General features: G+C 39.1%; 1 protein-coding gene across 3 annotated transcripts in view; it reads left to right on the top strand.

Annotated features, from left to right (window-relative positions):
- Positions 1 to 20,812, top strand: part of LOC149222129 (Ubiquitin system component Cue protein) — a 283,839-nt gene that overhangs the window by 114,935 nt on the left and 148,092 nt on the right. For all 3 annotated transcript variants that reach the window (XR_016249406.1, XR_016249407.1, XM_089385272.1), the window contains exon 5: positions 13,406 to 13,519. Coding sequence is in view for 1 of the 3 variants with exons in the window: in XM_089385272.1 (XP_089241398.1) it covers positions 13,406 to 13,519 (114 nt within the window). In the remaining 2 variants the exon portion in view is untranslated. The remainder of the gene's footprint in view (positions 1 to 13,405; positions 13,520 to 20,812) is intronic.

The raw sequence follows: 20,812 nt of genomic DNA on the forward strand, positions 1-20,812 counted from the left end.
TCCAGAGTCAAATATAATCGAAAAATTAGACTATTTTGGCAACAAAAAATATGACATAACCAATTTACAGTTAAACATTGAAGATTATACAATTATTTCACAATTCTCAGTTCAAGCACTATGGAGCAATCAAGATAACATTATTCTGGGTTTGCCATGGATGGAAACCTTTGGAACCTTCATGCTGAACATAAAAAAGAAGTTCTTAACATTTTCCTACAGGAACAAGAAAATAACACTCTAGGATGTTATGCTGAAACCAAATTCAGTAACACCAGAAGACATACAAGATATTTCAAAAATAATTTCTCAAAAAGGTAAAAATGTTCTACAAAATATGCAAAGAGAAGTTGACAAGGTCACTATTGAAAAAAATGAAGAAGTTTCTCGACTTAAGGATCATAGCGAAAAATTAATAACGCAAATTAAAAAGCTTAAGAATGACAAGAAGTCATTAAAGGACAAGTTAGAGCAACTTACTCAAGAAGTATCAAAGTCTCCAAACATAACAATCCAGGTTGAAGATAAGGGAACTAATACCGATCCAATCAATATCATAATTCAAGAAGAGGACAAACTAGATGAAGTAAAGATGTACTCAAAAGTTGCAGTACCAACAACAAAAGATTCAAGTGAAGATCCAATAATTAACCATTCAACTTCCATAACTAAAGGACATAATATATGAGAGAGATTCTTCGGCGAAAATCACAGGGAATACCATGTGATTTTCAAATAATATATTTCAAATAAATCAGGAAAACGACACAAAAAAGATAAAGGAAAATCAAATCACAAGAATTCCTTATCGACATCCGAATTGCCAGAGTAGACAACTCAAACAAGCTACGTATTTAGAATAGAAACAACAACTTGATGTTCCGAAGAATACTAATGTCAGTGCAATCCATTCATGTGATAACAATTCATCACAAGTTTCCAGTCTTTGCAAGATTCGACAAAAGATTAATTTAGGATGGTCTGATCCCTTCTCAGTGTGACAACTCTGTTTGTCACTTAGAGAATCATATAAACTTGTGGTTACAAAGATGACTGTTCTAAGACGAGAAGACACTCGTAACAGAAAAAGAGATCAAGCAGAGGAAATTCGTAGAAGAAAAAGAGATCAAGCCCTTTCATCAACAAGCTTTGAGGACAAAGCTTTTTGAAGGGGAAAACAATGTTATGAATATAAATTATGTAAAAATAAATAAAAATAGATAATAAATAATAATCATAATAATAAATAATAAGTAAATTAACTAGTGGTTAGTTAGTTAATAATGAAAAGACATGTCTTAGAGACATGCCTGTTCGTGAAAGGGTACTTACCTGGCTATATATACAAGACCTTCATTCTCGTTTGTACTCATCTTACATCAATTCTTTTATACAATATACATTACAATTACTGTCCTAGGATGGACGTCTTTGTCTATGAACTATTTTAATATTTCCACTGCGTATATGACTTTTGGTTGTTACAATGCACTCCTCCAAACGTAACAAACAAAGATTACGACAAAGATCTCACCCACATAATATATAAGCCACCCTCCCAAGGGGTGGAATTCCTCACCACCACAATTCTAGACAAAATAGAAGGGAAGCGACCACCCACCATCACTATCCAAATAGAGACTCAGGAGGAAAATCCGCCATGGCGAAATCAACATAAAACATAAATAAAGGTGCCAACCCTTCCCCAGAGGGGCAAGACTCTTAGAATTGGGCCACCAAAATCTCCACTTAACCGCTTCTTTACAAACATACCATAATGCAAAACATATGAGTTGCCAATAACCAAAATTTACCTACCAGTGCTCGTCCTTTCCTGAATTTGCTTGGAGGAGACTAGGCGAAGGACCCAAGTCCCAAATGACGGGCTTATCATTGTCCGATACCTTGGCATCTACAAAACCCGCGCTAGCTTTCACACGGGAGCCTCCCCACCTCAATACTGGTTTGCAGGGCACTCTGGAGCCTCCCCACCTCAATACTGGTCTGCAGGGCAATCTGGAGCAACACCCTGCAAAATGCTCATTGACAACCTTCAGTAGACCTTTTGCTCATCTCACAAGTTTGAATAATGGCCAAAGCCGGTGAAACCCACAACCAAATGATCATCAATGCCTTGATATTGTTCGGGTACGGAATCCCAGAACCACTTGATTTACCATGTCTGATCGTCCACTTGCCTCGTGAGATGGCCATTAATACCTTGAGCTTGCACTATTATAGCCTCGTCCATCACCCTAGCAGGGATATTTCCTTTTTCCTTTTGAATCTTAAAATTAATAGAATTGTGTGAAATCTAATCATCAATTTATATGAAGTGATAAGGTAGAGCTGTGTAAAGCCCCCGTTCCCATAGGAAACTTTTGATGGAGTCCCCTAGCCTAGAGTGGTTCCCGTAGGCTAAAGTGGGGAAATAATTAATAAGGGGACTTAAATTTGCCTAAGAAGACTTTATCAAAGAATGGAAAAGGGTGATATTTCCTAGGCAAGTGGGGATGTCACATTAACTTTATAAAGTGAAGTATCATAAAGTGACTTTATAAAAGTGAATTTAATAAAAAGGAAAAAGAAAATATAAAGAGAGAAAAAAGGGAAGGTGAAGAAGAAAAGACAATCCTAAACTTATTAAAGAAGGGAATTGACGAGGCTCCCTGCATTCATGCATTGTACAAGTAAGAGAGAGCTCTTGAAGAGAGTTGGAAGGGGAAGCTGAGGGCTTTGGAGCCCTAGCTGCCATAGCAGACTTTGGTGTTGCAACGAGACACCCTAGTTTAGACCTGAGAGTGAAGTCATTTAGATTTCACCATTGAGCTCCAATGGAGATCGAATTTTCTGAGAAATATTGAGGTATTTAAAGCTTTATCATTGCTTTTATATCCTTATACTGTATTTCCCATTTCTTATGACAGGCTGAAGGTTTTTCATTGGGAAATCAAGCAACAAAAGTGAACATGAGCCAATAGAAAGAAACTGAGTGTTGGACAGTTAATCCAGTTTGTGGGCCCAGCCAATAATTTTCCACATAAATATTAAAGTGTAGACCCTCATGTGGTTGAGTGTGAAAGAAGAAACAAACACGATTACCAGAGTATAGCAACTCGAATTTTTGGAGGCACTATATGCATTTCCAAGGAAGGGACAGGACCAAAATCTCATCTCTCTCACAGCACGAGTTCACTTTTATTTTTTTGAGCCGAGCTACTTCCTTTTGCTACCCGAGACATATTTTTACATGGGCCGAGTTCTATACTTCCTGTTGTTGGGACGAAAACGTTGTTCACAGGACCAAGTTCTATTGCTACCTGGGCTGTGTATCATTCAAAGCTTGAGCGTATGGGCTGAAGTGGGGAAGTATTGCTACCACAGGTCGTATTTCACACCTGGGCAAGGAGTCAATTCTTAAAGTGTCTATTTCTATTGCTGGGAATGTCCATGAGTTTTCAAGAGGTCGTAATCCATCCTTGTGGCAGCACACAAGCTTAGAAAGTTGTATAAGAGGAACATAAATCACTTCTGCATATAAGAGCATCGCTGTAACCTCTCTTGGACTGCGTGTTATCTCAAGAACCTATTCTGCGTGGAGTCTCAAGAATTATCATTAAGGGTGAACCATTATATGCATTTCTGGCAGTGTTCACTACAAACCAAAACTGAAACGCTATTTTGATGGGCTAATATCTCATGTGTATATTCATTACCTTTGACTGCTTTCACTGCTAGGTTCCATCCTCTCAATCTACTCTGTTATTCTAAGTTTGAATGAGAAATTATTATTCTGTAGGAGCTATTGTCTGTTATCTGTTGGATTGAATTTCTGAAATGGTTATTGAAAAATGCAAGCTCATTTGGGGAATTGTTAATATATGTGGGAGTCTTAAAACTAAGTACAACGAAACAAAATTTTGAAAATATCACTTACAGCAGAACACTGCCAAGTTGTTTAAGGAGACTTGCCATTGAATTTCTTTTAGCTGCATACTCAGAAATTTCTCAAGGAAACCGGGGTTATTTTAAGTGGGGAATTTTACAGTGGTATCAAAGCCTTAATCTTGGCTCAGCCTGTGGGTTTGGCTTGAAAACAGTTTGGAAAATTCATGCCAGAGGAAAATCCATACACAGAGATAACATATAGGAGGAAGCAGAGTTATAGAGAACCAACGCCCCTTTCAGAGGAAGATATCCCTGATACAGAGAGTGAAGAGACGCTAGAAGGGAGCAAGGGGTTAGAGAAGACACCTGAAAGACCAAATATGGGGGATAAGGAGGAGCAAGGATAAGGAGGAACAAGCTTATAATAGCTTACTTGAGGCCATAAATGACTTGGCCAAGTGACAGAAAGAGATCTTGGAGGCAATGAAGGGTATGACACACATAAGGGCTTCCACTAGAAAAGAGCCATTGAATGGGGAAGGGTCCAACAGTGCTGAAAGCAGTCAAGCCCGAACTTATGTATAGAATCCATCCCACACTGATAGCAAAATGGCCAGACCCAATATGCTTCAGTTTGTGCAGCAGGATGCAGAAGACTTAACAGAGCAGGTTGATTTTGGAATTCCTTATGCAGATTACATGGAACAATATCAATCTCGAGGACGGGATTTCCACACTGCTATGAGCTTCATTGATTTCTGCCATCTTCACCAAAAGAGCAGGCTTAAACCATCTCAAAGGTTTCCAAGGCAGAATCATGAGCTGCAGAAAACACCAGGGAAGGTGACCATCCCCTGTTTTGTGGGTCGTCCAAATACTCAGCTAGATCATGGGTGTAAAAATTGGACACTTATTTTCAGCTGCATCATATGGCTGAGGAGGAGGCTATCAAATTGGCCACCTCGCACTTTGATGGTGAGGCCCATGAGTGGTGGTACCTATGTTGCGGGGGAGCGCCCCCCCCCCCCCCGATCCCGCTTCCAATCCACGCTTCGGGCGGGAGCGACTCGGGAGCGGGTCGGGAGTGCGCTCCCTAAAATTTTTTCCGCTCCCTGCCTTTTTGGGAGCGTTTTGCTTTTTTTGCAATTTTTTTGTAGTAATGTTCGAAATGAATTTTTTTTTGAAAGAAACAAATAATTTTTGAGTGGGGCAACTTAATGATCAAGTCTATGTCCCTAGTATTGATATGATATTCATGGTAATGTTAATCTTCATTTTCATCCTTTTACTTAAATTTTTAACATTACCATGAAATGGCTCAGGATGTTTGAGAGTGGTTCCGGCCTCATTGGATTTCATATGGAGAAAGTAGAATTTTAGATTTCATTCAAAATCCAGCAGACTTATTAGTTTTTCAGGATTTCAGGATTGGGGGATTGCAATGTTTCCATTGAATTTTGTCATGTATTAGGGTATGGAACTCGTATTTAATCAAGAGCACCAATCTTTATATGTACCTTGATGTTAGTGACATTGGTTGTCGAACTCCTCTATCATGACCCTCCTAAAAATGTACGCATCACTCAAACAAAATCTTGACTTGACATGCTACGCTTTTTCTATCCTATGTTAATACTTAGAGGGTGATATTAATGACAAAGATCCCTATACAGATACAGAGGTAATGACAAAGATAGCTCTGGATATTAATGCTTAGAGGGTGATATTAATGACAAAGATCCGTATACAGATACAGAGGTAATGACAAAGATAGCTCTGGATATTAATGCTTAGAGGGTGATATTAATGACAAAGATCCTGATTTTCCAACAAGACTAAAAAATTAGACATTTCTCGTGGTGGCAAGAGGCCCAAGCATAAGAAACAGATAATATATTTACTTCTCTTTTCTAGTTTCTAGTAGTTTTTATAACCATTGACCCTTTCATATTTATTATGATATTTTTTTAAACAATATATGACAATTTAAGTTTGAAGTTGGCAATTATAACTCATTAGTAATGAATTATGAATATGATGCTTCATGAAAGTTGAAAGTTGTTTCATTTCATTTCATGTTAGATATTATTTGTTGTAATGGTTACACTTAGCTTACAAGTACAACTTTGGTGATCAATGATGATAAATGTTATATATTGAATTTTGAAGCTTGAAACTTTAAGATTGATGAATCATGAGAATCAATATGTCGTATGTTACTATGTTACTAACTTGTGGACATGGTTGATGAAGATTATAACTTCTAGATGATTGTTGTTATATGGTTCAAATTTCAATCTATGTTTTTTTTTTTTTTTGCTATATCTAATTCATTATTCTACATGTTTTTGTTGACATATATGTATCAAAATATAAAAAATATATATTATATAAACAACGCTCCAGCATTCGCTCCCACACCGGGAGCTTCTGAAAATGTCGCTCCCGCTCTCGTTTTCGCTCCCGCTCCCAAGTAACATTGGGTGGTACCATGGGTTGGTGACGTTGGGGCATAACTACATCACCTCATACACAAAGTTCACTCAAAGGCTAATTGAGCGCTTTGACAGGAAGAATCCGGAGATACATTTTAGAGAGATGGCACAACTCAAGCAAACAGGTACCCGAGAGGCTTATATTTTAGAGTTTCAGAGACTGGCGGTCATGGTTACAAATATTTCAGAAGCCAGATTGGTGATGCTATTTGTAGAGGGGTTGGAAGAACCTCTACGTGGATGGGTCAAGAGTTTCGAACCCACCACACTTTGTGCAACAATCAATAAAAGCAGGGACTCAGAGGATGCTACTTCGGAAAATAGATTGACTCCTAAACCTTCTTTCCCTCGAAAGGGTAAAGATATCGAGCCCTTTCAAAAGGAGTGGACCAGGAAACCAAAACTGGATGAGGAGACCCGAAAAGAGTTGAGGAAGAAGAAAGTCTGTTTTAGCTGTCAAGAACCTTGGGCACCGAGGCACAAGTGTGCAGGAAATGGCAAAGTAGGCAAGACCCACTACATTAAGGTGTACTCAGAGAGTGACAGTGATGACAATGATGAGGAGTAGACACACAGATGATACAGGGACCAACACAATAACAATTATTGGGGGATATACACTAGACGATAGGAGGTGGGTCCTCGCATGCAGAGTCAAAAGCTCTTATTCTTTGCCTCTATGTCAGGATTCCCTAGATACCATACCTTCAGAGTTAGAGGAGTGATAGCTGGACACAAAGTGACAGTACTGGTTGATGGTGGGGCTTCTCACAACTTCATAGATGCAGAGTTGGTGGAACGAAGGGCAATTGCTATTGCAAAATTCAATGGTTTTACAATCATCATACCCAGAAAACATCAGATGGACTGCAACAGGTACATTCCCAAGCTAAAACTCACCATGGGAAACTATACAATGGTAGATGACTTCTTGGTAGTGGATGTACCAGATGCTAATGTCGTGTTGGGGTGTCAGTGGCTTTATTACATAGGAAAGTACACCACAGTTCTGCGGAACATGGAAATGGAGTTCAATGATCTAGTAGATGGCAAGAGGGTAGTCTTGAGAGCCATGCATAAGTACTAGCTGAAGCTCGTGTCGTCCATCCACATGGAGGTTGTATTGAGACACAGAGATATCGAGTGGGCAACAAAGTGCCTTATTACAGATATCAGGCAGGCGGAGCAGTCACGAGCACACTCAAATGACTTACATATATTACTTCGTAAACATCATAAAGTTTTTGTTGATATTCCTCCATGTAGACCACTAGATAGAGGCTTTGAGCATGTTATAAAACTCAAGGAGGATTGCAGGCAGTAATAACCACTCCTTATCGACATCCCAAATTCTATAAAGATGAAATAGAAAAGGACATTAAAGAGCTATTGAGATTGGGTCATATATTCGACCGAGCTCTAGTCTGTTCGCTTCTTTGGTGGTGATGGCTTAGAAGAAGGATGACACCTTGCAGATGTGTATAGACTACTGTGGTCTCAATAAGAGAACAATAAAAAATTGATATCCTATTCCCAGGATGGATGAGTTGAAAGGGGCCAAATATTTTTCAAAAATAAATCTTTGTTTCAACTACCATTAGATCTGGGATCGGAAGAAAGACATCCCAAAAATAACTTTCAGGCGCCACTATGGGCACTATGAGTTTTTGGTCATGCCATTTGGGCTAACCAACGCTCCTGCGATTTCTAGTCGTGTATGAATCATATATATAATAAATAACTGCAGAAGTACTTGCTGGTCTTCTTCGATGACATATTGGTCTACAACAAGACATGGGGGGACCATTTGAGGCACTTGGACAAGGTGTTGGGCATTCTGGAGGAAAAGGAATTGTATGCAAAGGAGTCCAAGTGTGAATTTGGCATGACGAAGATGCTCTATCTAGGGCATATTATTGGTCATGATGGGGTACGAGTGCATCAAGAGAAAATCTGGGCAATCATCTAGTGGCCCACCCCAAAGGATGTCACACAGTTGAAGAGATTCCTTCGACTTTGCAATTATTACATGAAATTTCTTAAGGGGTTCTCAAAATTAACAACCCCTCTTACAAATCTCACCAAAAAGGGGGTGTTCCGCTGGTGGGAGAAAGCACAAGAAACATTTGTTAGAATGATGGAGGTGATGAGCACTTGCCTTGTGCTTACTTTACCCGATTTCACTCAGCCATTTGTGTTGGAATGCGACGCTTCGGGGACAGGAATAGGAGCGGTCCTTATGTAGAATCAACACCCCATAGCGTTCGAAAGTCGCAAGTTTAGAGATTATGAGCTGCACTATTCAATATATGATAAAGAGATGTTGGCCATAATGCATACATTAGCAAAATTCAGGAAGTATTTAGTAGGAGGCAAATTTAAGGTAATAAGAGACCACAACAACTCGAAATTCATCATGGGGCAGAAAGAACCGAGTGAGAGGCAACAACATTGGATAGGCAAGTTGTAGGCATACGACTTTGAGATAGAATATGTCAAAGGCAAGAACAACGTAGTGGCAGATGCTCTATCAAGGATGCCACCCACTTTCTCACTCATGGAGATGACAGAAGATTGGAAATCGCTGCTGCTGGTAGAGTATTCAAAGAATAAATTTGCTTGTGAGATTTTAGATGGGTTGATCCGTGATGACAAGTATCAGGTTATGAATGACATTATCTAGTATAAAGACTAGATCTATCTTGTACTAGAATCAAAACTCAAAGTGAGGATCATGCAGGCAGCTCACCCTTGGCCGAACATTCGGGATATCTAAAGACCTACAGGAAGGTCAGGGAGAGATTCACCTGGAAGGGCCTCAAGTCGGATGTTCTGAGACTTGTGAGGGAATGCAACACTTGCCAACAAAACAAGACAGAGCATACCCATCCAGTAGGCTTGTTGCAGCCCCTCCCCATTCCGGAACAAAAGTGGGAAAGTGTTTCTATGGACTTTATCACAGGCTTACCACCGGTGCAGGGCAAAGATTGCATATATGTGGTGGTAGATCGACTCACAAAATTTGCCCATTTTTTTGCCATACCATCAAAATATTCAGCTTCACAGGTGGCCGAGCTATTTTTCAGGGAGGTTTTTAGATTGCATGGGTTGCCAAAGAACATTGTCAGTGATAGAGATAACAGTTTCATGGGCGGTTTCTAGCAAGAGATTTTCAAACTCGTGGGGATTGAGGTAACTTCAAGCACTAGCTACCACCCACGAACTGATGGGAAGACAAATATTGTGAACAAATGGCTAGAGGACTATCTCAAGAATTATGTGGTTGGCCAACAAAAGACATGGGTAAAGTGTTTGCATCTTTGGGAGCATTGTTACAACACCACTTTCCATACGTCCATTGTTATGACTCCCTTCAAAGCATTATATGGATATGACGCCCTAACTTTCGCAGAGAGGATATTTGAGGATAGTCGAGCACCACTGGCCAAAGACTAGATCCAAGAGAGCGAGGAATTTTTAAAGGTTCTCAAGGACAATCTACACATGGCTCAGAACCAACAAAAATTGTATGTAGACAAGCACAAGGTGGAGCGCAACTTTGAAGTGGGAGATATGGTGTACCTCTGTCTCCAACCCCACAGGCAGTCCTCGCTCAAAACTAAAGGGGCGAAAAAGTTAAAACCCATGTTCTATGAATCATTGAAAATCTCGAGAAGAGTAGGAGAGGTGGCCTACGAACTTGAGCTTCTGAAGGGATGCACGATTCACAATGTATTTCACGTCACGTGCCTCAAAAAAGCTTTGGGACAACATATTGTTGTCTCCACAAAGCTTCCACCGTTAGATGAGGATGGGGAATTGGTCTTAGTTATCGAGAAAATCCTAGACATGAGAAAGAAAATTGTGGAGTAGAATTATTAAGCAGTACCTAGTAAAATGGAGGATTTGCCAGTAGAAGATGCTACTTGGGAAGGCGAAGAGGTGCTCAGAAATCTCGAATTGAAATTGCTTGGGGACAAGCAATCTTGGGCGGGAATGACTAAAACTTATGGCGGAGTCCGCTCGCTTAGATGGTTCCCATAGGCTAAAGCTGGGAAATAATTAATAAGGGTATTTAAATTTGCCTAAGAAGTCTTTATTAAAGAAGGGAAAAGGATGATATTACCTAGGCAAGTGGGGATGTCACTTTAACTTTATAAAGTGAAGTATCATAAAGTGACTTTATAAAAGTAAATTTAATAAAAAGGAAAAAGAAAGAAAAGAGAGAGAAAAAAGGGAAGGTGAAGACGAAAAGACAATTCCAAACTCATTAAAGAAGGGAATTGAGGAGACTCCTTGCATTCGTGCATTGTGTGAGTTTGAAGAGAGAGCTCTTGGAGAGAGTTGGAAGGGGAAGCTGAGGGCTTTGGAGCCCTAGTTGCCATAGCAGACTTAGGTGTTGCAACGAGACACCCTAGTTTGGACCTGAGAGTGAAGTCATTCAGATTTCACCATTGAGCTTCAATGGAGAACGAATTTTCTGAGAGATATTGAGGTATTTAAAGCTTTATCATTGCTTTTATATCCTTAATACTTATACTATATTTCCCATTTCTTATGACAGGCTGAAGGTTTTTCATTAGGAAATCGACCAACAAAAGTGAATATGAGCCAATAGATAGAAGCTGAGTGCTGGACAGTTAATACTCCAGTTTGTGGGGCCAGCCAATAATTTTCCACACAAATATTAAAGTGTAGACCCTCATGTGGTTGAATGTGAAAGAAGAGACAGGCACGATTACCAGACTATAGCAGCTCGAATTTTTGGAGGCACTATATGCGTTTCCAAGGAAGGGACAGGGCCAAAATCTCATCTCTCTCACAGATCGAGCTCACTTTTTTTTTTCTGAGCCAAGCTACTTCCTTTTGCTAGCTGAGACATATTTTTACAGGGGCCGAGTTCTATACTCTGTTGTTGGGACGAAAACGTTGTTCACAGGACCAAGTTTCATTGCTACCTGGGCTGTGTATCATTCAAAGCTTGAGCGTATGGGCTGAAGTGGGGAAGTATTGTTACCACAGGTCGTATTTCACACCTGGCCAAGGAATCGATTCTTAAAGGGTCTGTTTCTATTGCTGGGAATGTCCATGAGTTTTCAAGAGTTCGTAATCCATGATCCCATCCCTGTGGCAGCACACAAGCTCAGAAAGTTGTATAAGAGGAACATAAATCACTTCTGCATATAATAGCATTGCTGTAACCTCACTCTTGGACTGCGTGTTACCTCAATAACCTGTTCTGCGTGGAGCCTCAAGAATTACCATTAAGGGTGAACCATTATATGCATTTCTGGGTGCGTTCACTACAAACCAGAACTGAAACACTATGGGCTGATATCTCATGTGTATATTCATTACCTTTGACTGCTTTCACTGCCAGGTTCCATCCCCTCAATCTAGTCTGTTATTCTAAGTTTGAATGAGAAATTGTTATTCTGCAGGAGCTATTGTCTATTATCTGTTGTATTGAATTTCTGAAGTGGTTATTGAAAAATGCAAGTTCATTTGGGGAATTGTTAATATATGTGGGAGTGTTAAAATTAAGTACAACGAAACAAAATTTTGAAAATATCACTTACAGCAGAACACTGTCAAATCGTTTAAGGAGACTTGCCATTGAATTTCTTTTAGCTGCAAACTCAGAAATTGATCAAGGAAATCGGGGTTATTTTAAGTGGGGAATTTTACAAGCTGTTAATAGAATAAGATGATTTTATTTATGTCCATGAATGACCAAAAAGGTAGGTGTTTCATGGACATGGTAGCTGCAAAATGTGCTCATCAATTTATATCAAGTGATAAGGCAGATGATAACATTATAGAATGAGAATATTTTATTAATGTCCATGAATGACCAAAAGTAGCTGATTGGACATGGAAGCTGCTTGTTGAAAAGTGATGAAGATGACGTTACATCAAGCAGTAATATTGCTTGCTTCTGAAAATCTTGTAGTTTATAATGTACCGCTTTGTATAGTCTAATAAAAAGATAATTCTATTGATGTCCATGAATGACCAAAAGTTTGGTAGGTTATTAGTAAACACGTAGGTGCTTATTGCAATTTGATGAGCATGATGGCACAGCAAGCGTAGATATTTCTTGCTTCTGAATCTTAAAATAAATACAATTTTGGGAAATCGACTCATCAATTTATATCAAGTATTAAACTCGGCCATTCCATGTGGCTGCCTTTTATGCTTGAGCCATGTGGTGTATTTGTCAATGGAAAAAACTAATGTGCAACTTTTTATTCACTGCAAGTTGAACATGAATATTTGAGATCTGTGCTGTTACATATTTTGTTGTCTCCGCATCTAAGGTGTTGTTGACTGTTTGAAGAGACCTTTAGATTGGTAGTAACCAAATGACTCACCTTCCTATAATCCTTTTGTTGATGAGTGCTTCCAGTCAACACATGAAATGACAACTTTCAAAATGGGATGTTATAATGAAGCAAACATGTCTTATGAGTCACAACTCATGGAGGTTACCCTTCACGTAAGATGCTGCAAATGGGGTGCATCTATTCCACCAAATTTATCCAGCACTTGCACCTGGCCACAACAACTTGAAAGTTGAAAGGGCTTGCTTGCTCAGGTAGATGGCCCAAAAGGGGGCAAACATGTCTTTAGGGCGATTTGAATCTTGGTGGGGGGATAACAACATCGCTGCTTTACCAATCAAACGACCACATTTTGGGAGCTCCTGGTGTTAACTTCATCGGAAGGCGTGCTTACTCATGGGAGGTGGTCCATGAGGGGCAAACATTTCGTGAAGGGGAATTGAGTTTTGCTGCGGGGAATAATAACATCCCTTCTTTACCAACTAAGCAAGCCCCCTTACACCTTTCTATGATTTGGAAAAAAGAAAGAATAATTTTATAATTTTTTTCTATAAAATATTAAAAAACAATTTCATTTATTTTGAAACACTTGCATATTTTGAAACATGCACTTAGGTGTCAGCTGTCATATTTTGAGAACTTATTTGGTGTCTATCTAATAGTAATTTGTTTTTTCAGGTTATTAATGCCCTAAAATCACAGCCAGATTTAATTGATGAGTTAAAGGAAGTAGTTCCTCAGTTTCTACACATAGCTGAGACAATGCACCATCGATGCTGTTCTGCATTCGAGGTAGTTTCCTTCATTAAAATTTTAAATTTTGTAGCTCATGTTATATTGTTGCAAATGAAAAGGAAAAACCAGTTTTGGCAAGATAGATAGCAGCTTTACAGGTAGTGATGATGGGGAATACTGGAAGGCATCTGGAAATCCTTGTGCTTGTCTGAATGCAAAACGATGTATGGGTGATATTTTAAGATAGTATTTTTTCCATTCTCTTGTGTCATTTCCTTACTTTCTATATATGACACATTAGGATTGGGCTCTTTAGATCCTAGAGCGTTTGGCTTTCTCCAATTCTTAGATGAAACCTATGTTACTGGAAACGCCTAAAAAGGTGGCGTACCGGTACCGGGGACGGCCCGAAACGGCTTTGAAATGCGGCCGAAACGCTGTTGGCCATACCGTACAGCGTTTTGCTATTTCGAAACACCGTACGATACTGCCGACAACATTTTGGCCCTGTTTCAGCTGCTACAAGCTGCGTTTTGGGCAGCAGAAAGGTGAAATTAATTATTTTTTTTACTTTTTTTCAGCCAGTTCAAGGGGTGAAGAAGGGCGTGGGCCCCTTCTAACACCCAAATTTCCAGATTTAGAGATCTCTCTTTTTGATCTAGATATTTGTGCCAGTGGTGGTGCAAGTGCAACTGGGAGTACTAGTAGAGTTGCCTCTTCTTTTGAACGAGCATCTTGTTCTATCTTTGCTGATGTGGATGAGGAGGTTATTAGTAATGATATGTTTATGTACCATTATTGTCTTTAGCTCATGTTTTATTTCAGTTTTAGCACATATAACCTCACATATAAAGGTTGATTTTGGAGCCTTGGATGTAAAGCTTCATCTATAAAGGCTAATTTTGGATATTTGAATCATGTAATCATCTATTGGAGCTAATATAAATTTGGATTTCTTTCTAAAATGTCATTTATATGTCTCATTCTTTATTTTCTTGGAAAATAATGTGTTATTTAATATTTGACTATATATATATATATATATATATATATGACGTTTCGGTCGCGTTTCCATTTTCCAGGGGTCGCGTTTTGTACCGTCCCCATTTCGGAAACTTCTAGACGTTTCAGCATTTCGTGGAACTTAGGATGAAACATATTGTTGTTGTTGCCATATAACTTTTTGGTTTTTCATTTAGCTGATTTTCAGTTAAGTTATCGGATATGCCCCTCCCTTGTAAGGTTATTCTTTTAAGATAGCGTTTTTTTCCACACTTGTTTCATTTCTTTTCTATGCATGACACATTAGGATCAGGCTCTCTAGATTATAGAGAGATTGGCTTTTTCCAATTCTTAAATGAAACATATGATTTATATCACCATATTCTAGTTCACCATTTTTGTCTTTCATTTAGCTGATTTTCAGATAAGTTATTGGATATGCTCCTCCCATCTACATCCCTCTGTATCTGTATCTGGTATCCTCTGTATCCATATCTGGTATTTACTTGGCTCAGATATCGCTAGCATGCATATCCTATATGGGTTTAGCTAGGATATATCGTAAATTTTAAAGCCTTGGTGCTGCAAGCAGAAAATTGAACACAACATTCTTAGATCATACACAGGCTTTTCTTATAATCAAAATTTCATTCCTTTGATCAGAGCTTACAAGGTGACGTCTGCAGCCTGCTTGAACCAACAGTTGTACAGTCCATAAAAATATCCCAAATCTGAAAGTGTATGTGGCTTGTGTAGCTAAGGGAAAGGCTACAGTGCACAGCCTGTTCTGTTTCTGCCTTTTGCTGGACAGCAAACTGTGATCTCTCCTATTAAAACTGCACCACACTCCAGCAATCCACAGAAGACAGTGTACAGCCTGTTCTGAATTGTTTATGGCTTGTGCATGAAGAAAAGTCAACTACAGCAGTGGTACAGCCTGTGCATGAAGAAAAGTCAACTACAGCAGTGGTATTGCCTGTGTGGTGATCTGGATTGGATCATCATATTATTCGTCATCCACCTTGATGCTTTCAGAGTGGAAATGGTGGAGGGATCTGCTTGGAGGAGCAGTTTTATTATTGGGACCCAGTTTGAAGAATTGGGCGGAAACCTTCTGGGGCCATTTTGAGGCATTAAGTGATGTTTTTGGGGGTAAAATTTTCCTGCTTAAACATGAGAGCCTGTGATGCTGTTCTACACTTGAAGACCTTTCCAACAGTGCAAGAATTGTGTCAATCAATGTTCATTTGCAAAAGTGACGTCTCCTGCAAGTTGATTCATAGTGGTTGACCACCATGGTATGAGATGATGCCATGTCCCCCCTCATTAATCATGGAAAAGGGGTTAGCCATGTGGGGACTATGAAGAAGAATGTATAGGGGTCAACGTTGTACCTCTAGTTGATGGTTGAAGGAGTCAAACCTGAACCCTAGTTGGCTATTGAGCTATGTTATAACTAGGCCACTAGGAGGAAAATGGGTTCCATTCATTGCGATTGTGTCTTGTTCCATAGTAGAGCAGAACAACTTGGGAGAGCGAGGGAGATAGCATAACATAGGAGGTTTAGTGTTTGTAGCAGCCTCTCGGGCCATAGGTCTTAGGTAACTCCATAGAGAATGTCTTCACCTTTGTACTTGCATTATTTCCATTCCAGACAAGAGTGGAGAGCAACCTCACCTTACAGCTAGGTTTTCTCCTGTAAGGGTTCCCCAAAGCATTTCTTGTGTCCATTTGTGGTTGGTGTGTGATTGTTCTTTATTTTCTACATTTTCTCTATTACTTGCATATGTAGAAGACAATAACTAATAAATATGGAATCTAAGAAAATTAACCCTCATAGTATAGATTTGACTCTATTTTTATCTAATATTTACTGACGAACTATCTAGTGGAATATACATGATAGTTTATCAATCATACAGCCTGTTGGTCTGACGAACTATCCAGTGGAATATACATGATAGTTTATCAATCATACAGCCTGTTGGTCTTACTGATCTCTTTAGCATTCTGCTCTTCTTCTCCTTGAATATACCCTTCCCTTTTACAACTCTTTAACTCTCTTCTCATGTGAGATCAACCTCTTTCGCTCTTTGTCAACATGAAACGAAATGTTTCATCTTGTCAGGCCAGGAGGTAACTACTCAAATGAATTGCATTTCTTCATTAAGATTGGTCATGGTTTTATACAAGGAGGGAGAGACTCTTGGGCTTCCCCTCCCAATGTTTCTTCATTTTCCTATTCTCCATTATTTACTATTTACATTATTTACAAATGTTCAGCTAATCCCAATGATTAGGTGTCAACATTCCCCTCCTTAATCTGAAGGGATGTTGGTGAGTCCAAGCATCGTTCTGAACCTTTCCAACTTTTCTCTTCCAAGCGCTTTGGTGAAAATGTCTGCAATCTGCTCATCAGTGGAACAATGGCTTAGATGGATTGTCTTGGCCTCAACATGACGTCAAATCAGATGGTATTTGTATTGATGTGCTTCGTTCGATCATGGAACTTTGGGTTCTTGGCCAACTTTATTGCAGAGCTGTTGCCAATCATGAGTGGAGTTGAATGTACTTGTTTCACTTGCAAATCTTCCAGAATTTTCCTGTGCCACACAATTTCTTTTGTTGCCTCAGCCACTGCCACATATTCTGCCTTTGTTGTGGAATTTGCTGGAACTGATTGTTTGGGTGATCTCTAGGAGACATCTCCTGATCCAAGATTCATAGCATAACCTGAAGTAGAAACCCCAGTTTCTTTGTTTCCATTGAAGTCTGAATCAGAGTATCCAATCAAGCTGAAGTCGCCCACCTATGTATACTTGAGTCCAAAGTCTTGGGTTCCCTTCAAGTACTTTAGAACTCTTTTTGCTACAGACCAATGTCCCTCACAAGGCTTTTGCATAAACCTGGAGAGGATTCCAACAACAAATGAAATGTCTGGTCTGGTAGTAGTTAGGTAGTTGAGACTTCCTACAAGCTGTCTATACTTTGTTGCATCCTCAAATTCTTTTCCTTCAGTGGATGTGAGTTTCAAGTTTTGTTCCATTGGAGTAGTCAAAGGATTGCACTCATCCATGCCAAACCTATTCAACAAATCTCAAATGTACTTTTGAGAGAGGAATATAGACTTCAGATGTTGAGTTACTTCAATACTGTGAACATAGCCCGAGTCAGTCATTTCAAAACCTTTCCTCAATTCCTTTTTTATGGATGCAATGTATCTCTCATTGTTCCCTGTCATCAAAATGTCATCTACATATACCACAAGATATACAATTGTTTTGCCAACTTTCTTGACAAACAAAGTTGCATCATCGATATCATAATGTTTGAAGTTGAGTTTCAGAAGATGCTCAATTAACTTTTCATACCAGGCTCATGGTGCTTGCTTGAGGCCATACAAAGATTTCACAAGTTTGCATACTTTATGTTCATGTCCCTTCACAACAAATCCTTCTAGCTGGGACATAAAAACATTTTCTTTTAGATCTCGATTCAAGAAAGTAGTTTTTACATCCATTTGATGGAATTTCCAATCGTTTTGAGTTGCCAAGGCAAAGAGTGTCCGGATGGTAGCCCATTATGCTGTTGGGGCAAAAGTCTCTTCATAATCGACCCCTTCCTTCTGTGCAAAACCTTTTGCCACAAGCCTGGCTTTGTGCTTGTCAACTGAGCCATCAGCTTTATATTTGTTCTTGTAGATCCACTTGCAACCAATTGGTTTGGTTCCAAATGGAGGATCAAACAGCTTCCAAGTGCCATTCTTTATCAAGGCATCATACTCCCTTTGCATCGCTTCTTTCCATTCATCATGAGAAGCGACTTCTTTGAAGGAAGTTGGTTCAAAATCTATAGACATTCAGTTCACAATCATAAGAAACATCCATATCAACAGGTGAATCAAAATCATCTACATCACCTCCTTTTTGCCTGGTTCAATTTCTTGTTCCTGTCTTTCCAACCTCATTAGGATGAACACTTTCAAGTGTCTTTGTCAACATTTTGGAGGACCTATCTGAGATGGCCCAGGCTGCTCAGTTGACTGAGTTGGGATTGAATCAAGATTGAGTCTCCTAATTCTGTCAATCACATCACTCAAAGTATCATTAGTGGTTGAAGCTTCATGTGGGGGAGAGAGTGCTTCAGACAGATTGATCCAGTATAGGAATCCCCCCTTCAAGATGTGGAATCTGATTATCAAATTCTTGAAATGATTTTGCATGTCCGAATCTATCCAAGCGATCAAACTGTCGCTCAACAACATTGTTAGCTTTGGATGATTCAAGAAAGATTACATCTCTAGATACAACAAACTTCTTATTAACTTCATCATAGAGACAATATGCTTTAGAGGTATTTGAATACCCCAAGAAGATACACTTACGACTTCTTGTTCCAAGTTTGTTTCTTTGTTCCTTTGGTATCAAGGCATAATAGGTGGAACCAAAGACCTTGAGATGCTTTACCGAAGGAATGTGGCCATACCACATTTCATTAGGAGTCTTGTTTCTAATAGCATTAGATGGACATCTATTCTTTACATGCGCAACACGTAGAACCATTGTTTTACAACCAGGCCGGCTCAACTCGGAAACAGCCGAGTCAAACTGAGCCGGTAAAAAAATGTGTGACCAGGCCAGCAAACCGGCTCGGTTGACCGAGTCATTGATGACCAGGCCGAGTCATCCAATGACTCGGCCTAGTCATCAATGACTCGGTCAACCAGGCCGAGTCCGTATTGACCAGGCCTAGTCATTGGAAAACGGCTGGGCAGCGTAAAAAATAAATTTTATTCACTTTTTTTTGGATTTGTGGTGTGAAATTAATCTGTTTGGATGTCTGTAATTTTATTATGAAGTACACAATGCATAAAGTATGCCATGAACCATGGTATGAAGCAATAATGGGAAAATGATAATTATAAATCTTACGAGCCATGTCTGAGAAATGTCAAATCTGAAGTTGATATTTTGGAAATATATCAGGACTGAGGGCCAGCTAAATGCCCTTCTCCTGCTCAGAATATCGGATCTGAAAATGAGTTATTTCAACTCAAAATGATCTTGGAAACTTAACAAAAATGCTGCCCTAACAATGAAAAACTTGGTTGTGAAGAAACCAACGCTGAAAATATGCTTAAAGTGTTCTATAGCTGTGCTTTCTGGTGAAAAATCAGGTCTGAAAGTGTGCTCTAGCTGCCATAGAAGTGACAAGATGAAGCTTGATTCTTTGAAAATCAGATCATAAAGTTTTGCCTTAACAGCTAGCTGGTGAAAACAGCCTGAGAAGTGCAAATTTGTGCCCTAGCTCCCCAAATTAGTTCAACAAAAATCACAAAATGTGCCTGAGATGCTTTTGCTTGTTGAAAATCTGCAGTATTTAGTTTACCCTAAAAATAGTAGAGGTATGTTGTAGTTGTGTCCTAGCTGCTTGTTGGAGTTTGGTCTCACCAATCAAAAATCCCTTCACAAAAACAGAAAAAGAGCTGAAATGGACAACTTTGGCATTCGACTGGAGAGTGTCCAGTTGACAGTGGTCTGTGGGTCAGACCACATATGTCTTGACTTGACCTGGTTTTTAGGTCATTTGTGTCTGAGTGCCAGCTGTGGTTTGAATTTTTGAATGACTTTAATCATTGCATAGAGGATCAATGGTAAATCTCTAGATACCAAGTTTGTGACCTTCCGTGGAAGAGATGGAAGGTTTAGGTATTTCACCTCTTGGAAATTGAAGCTCCATGAGCCTACTTTGATCATATGTTGTCTTCCATCTATATTATAATGCTATGTGTTTGGAAACATGAATGAAAATCTTTAAAATTATGTTTAAAATATTTAAAATTATGTTTTTTTATAAAAAAAATAAATATTTAATGTATTTTTTACAACGACCGAGTCATTGAAATCGACTAGGCCGAGTCATTACCGATTCGGAGTCGGAGTCGGAGTCGATCCTCGGCCGAGTCGGAGTCCTGGTCGGAGTCGTAAAACACTGCGTAGAACTGCATCAACCCAAAACATCAATTTTACATTCTTGAAAAACATCATGGAACGTACCATATTTACGATTGTGTTGTTCATTTTTTCACCTACTCCGTTCTGTTGGGGATTATAAGGCACAGTTGTTTGATGTTTTTCATCCCATGTTGGCGAAGATAGTTTTGAAATTCATTTGAAGTGTATTCTTTTCCATTATCAGTGCGAATAGAGCCAATGTGAGATTGTGCATCATTTGTAATTCATGTATGAAACTTTTTGAATGTTTGAAAAGCATCAGATTTGTTCTTCAATAAATAAATCCAAAACATTCTGGTGTAGTCATCTATAAATGTCATCATATATTTATTTC

The sequence above is a fragment of the Pinus tabuliformis genome, chromosome Q (genome assembly GCF_031772625.1).
Source record: "Pinus tabuliformis cultivar Carrire ecotype Pingquan chromosome Q, CPIR1, whole genome shotgun sequence".
Taxonomy (NCBI): domain Eukaryota; kingdom Viridiplantae; phylum Streptophyta; class Pinopsida; order Pinales; family Pinaceae; genus Pinus; species Pinus tabuliformis.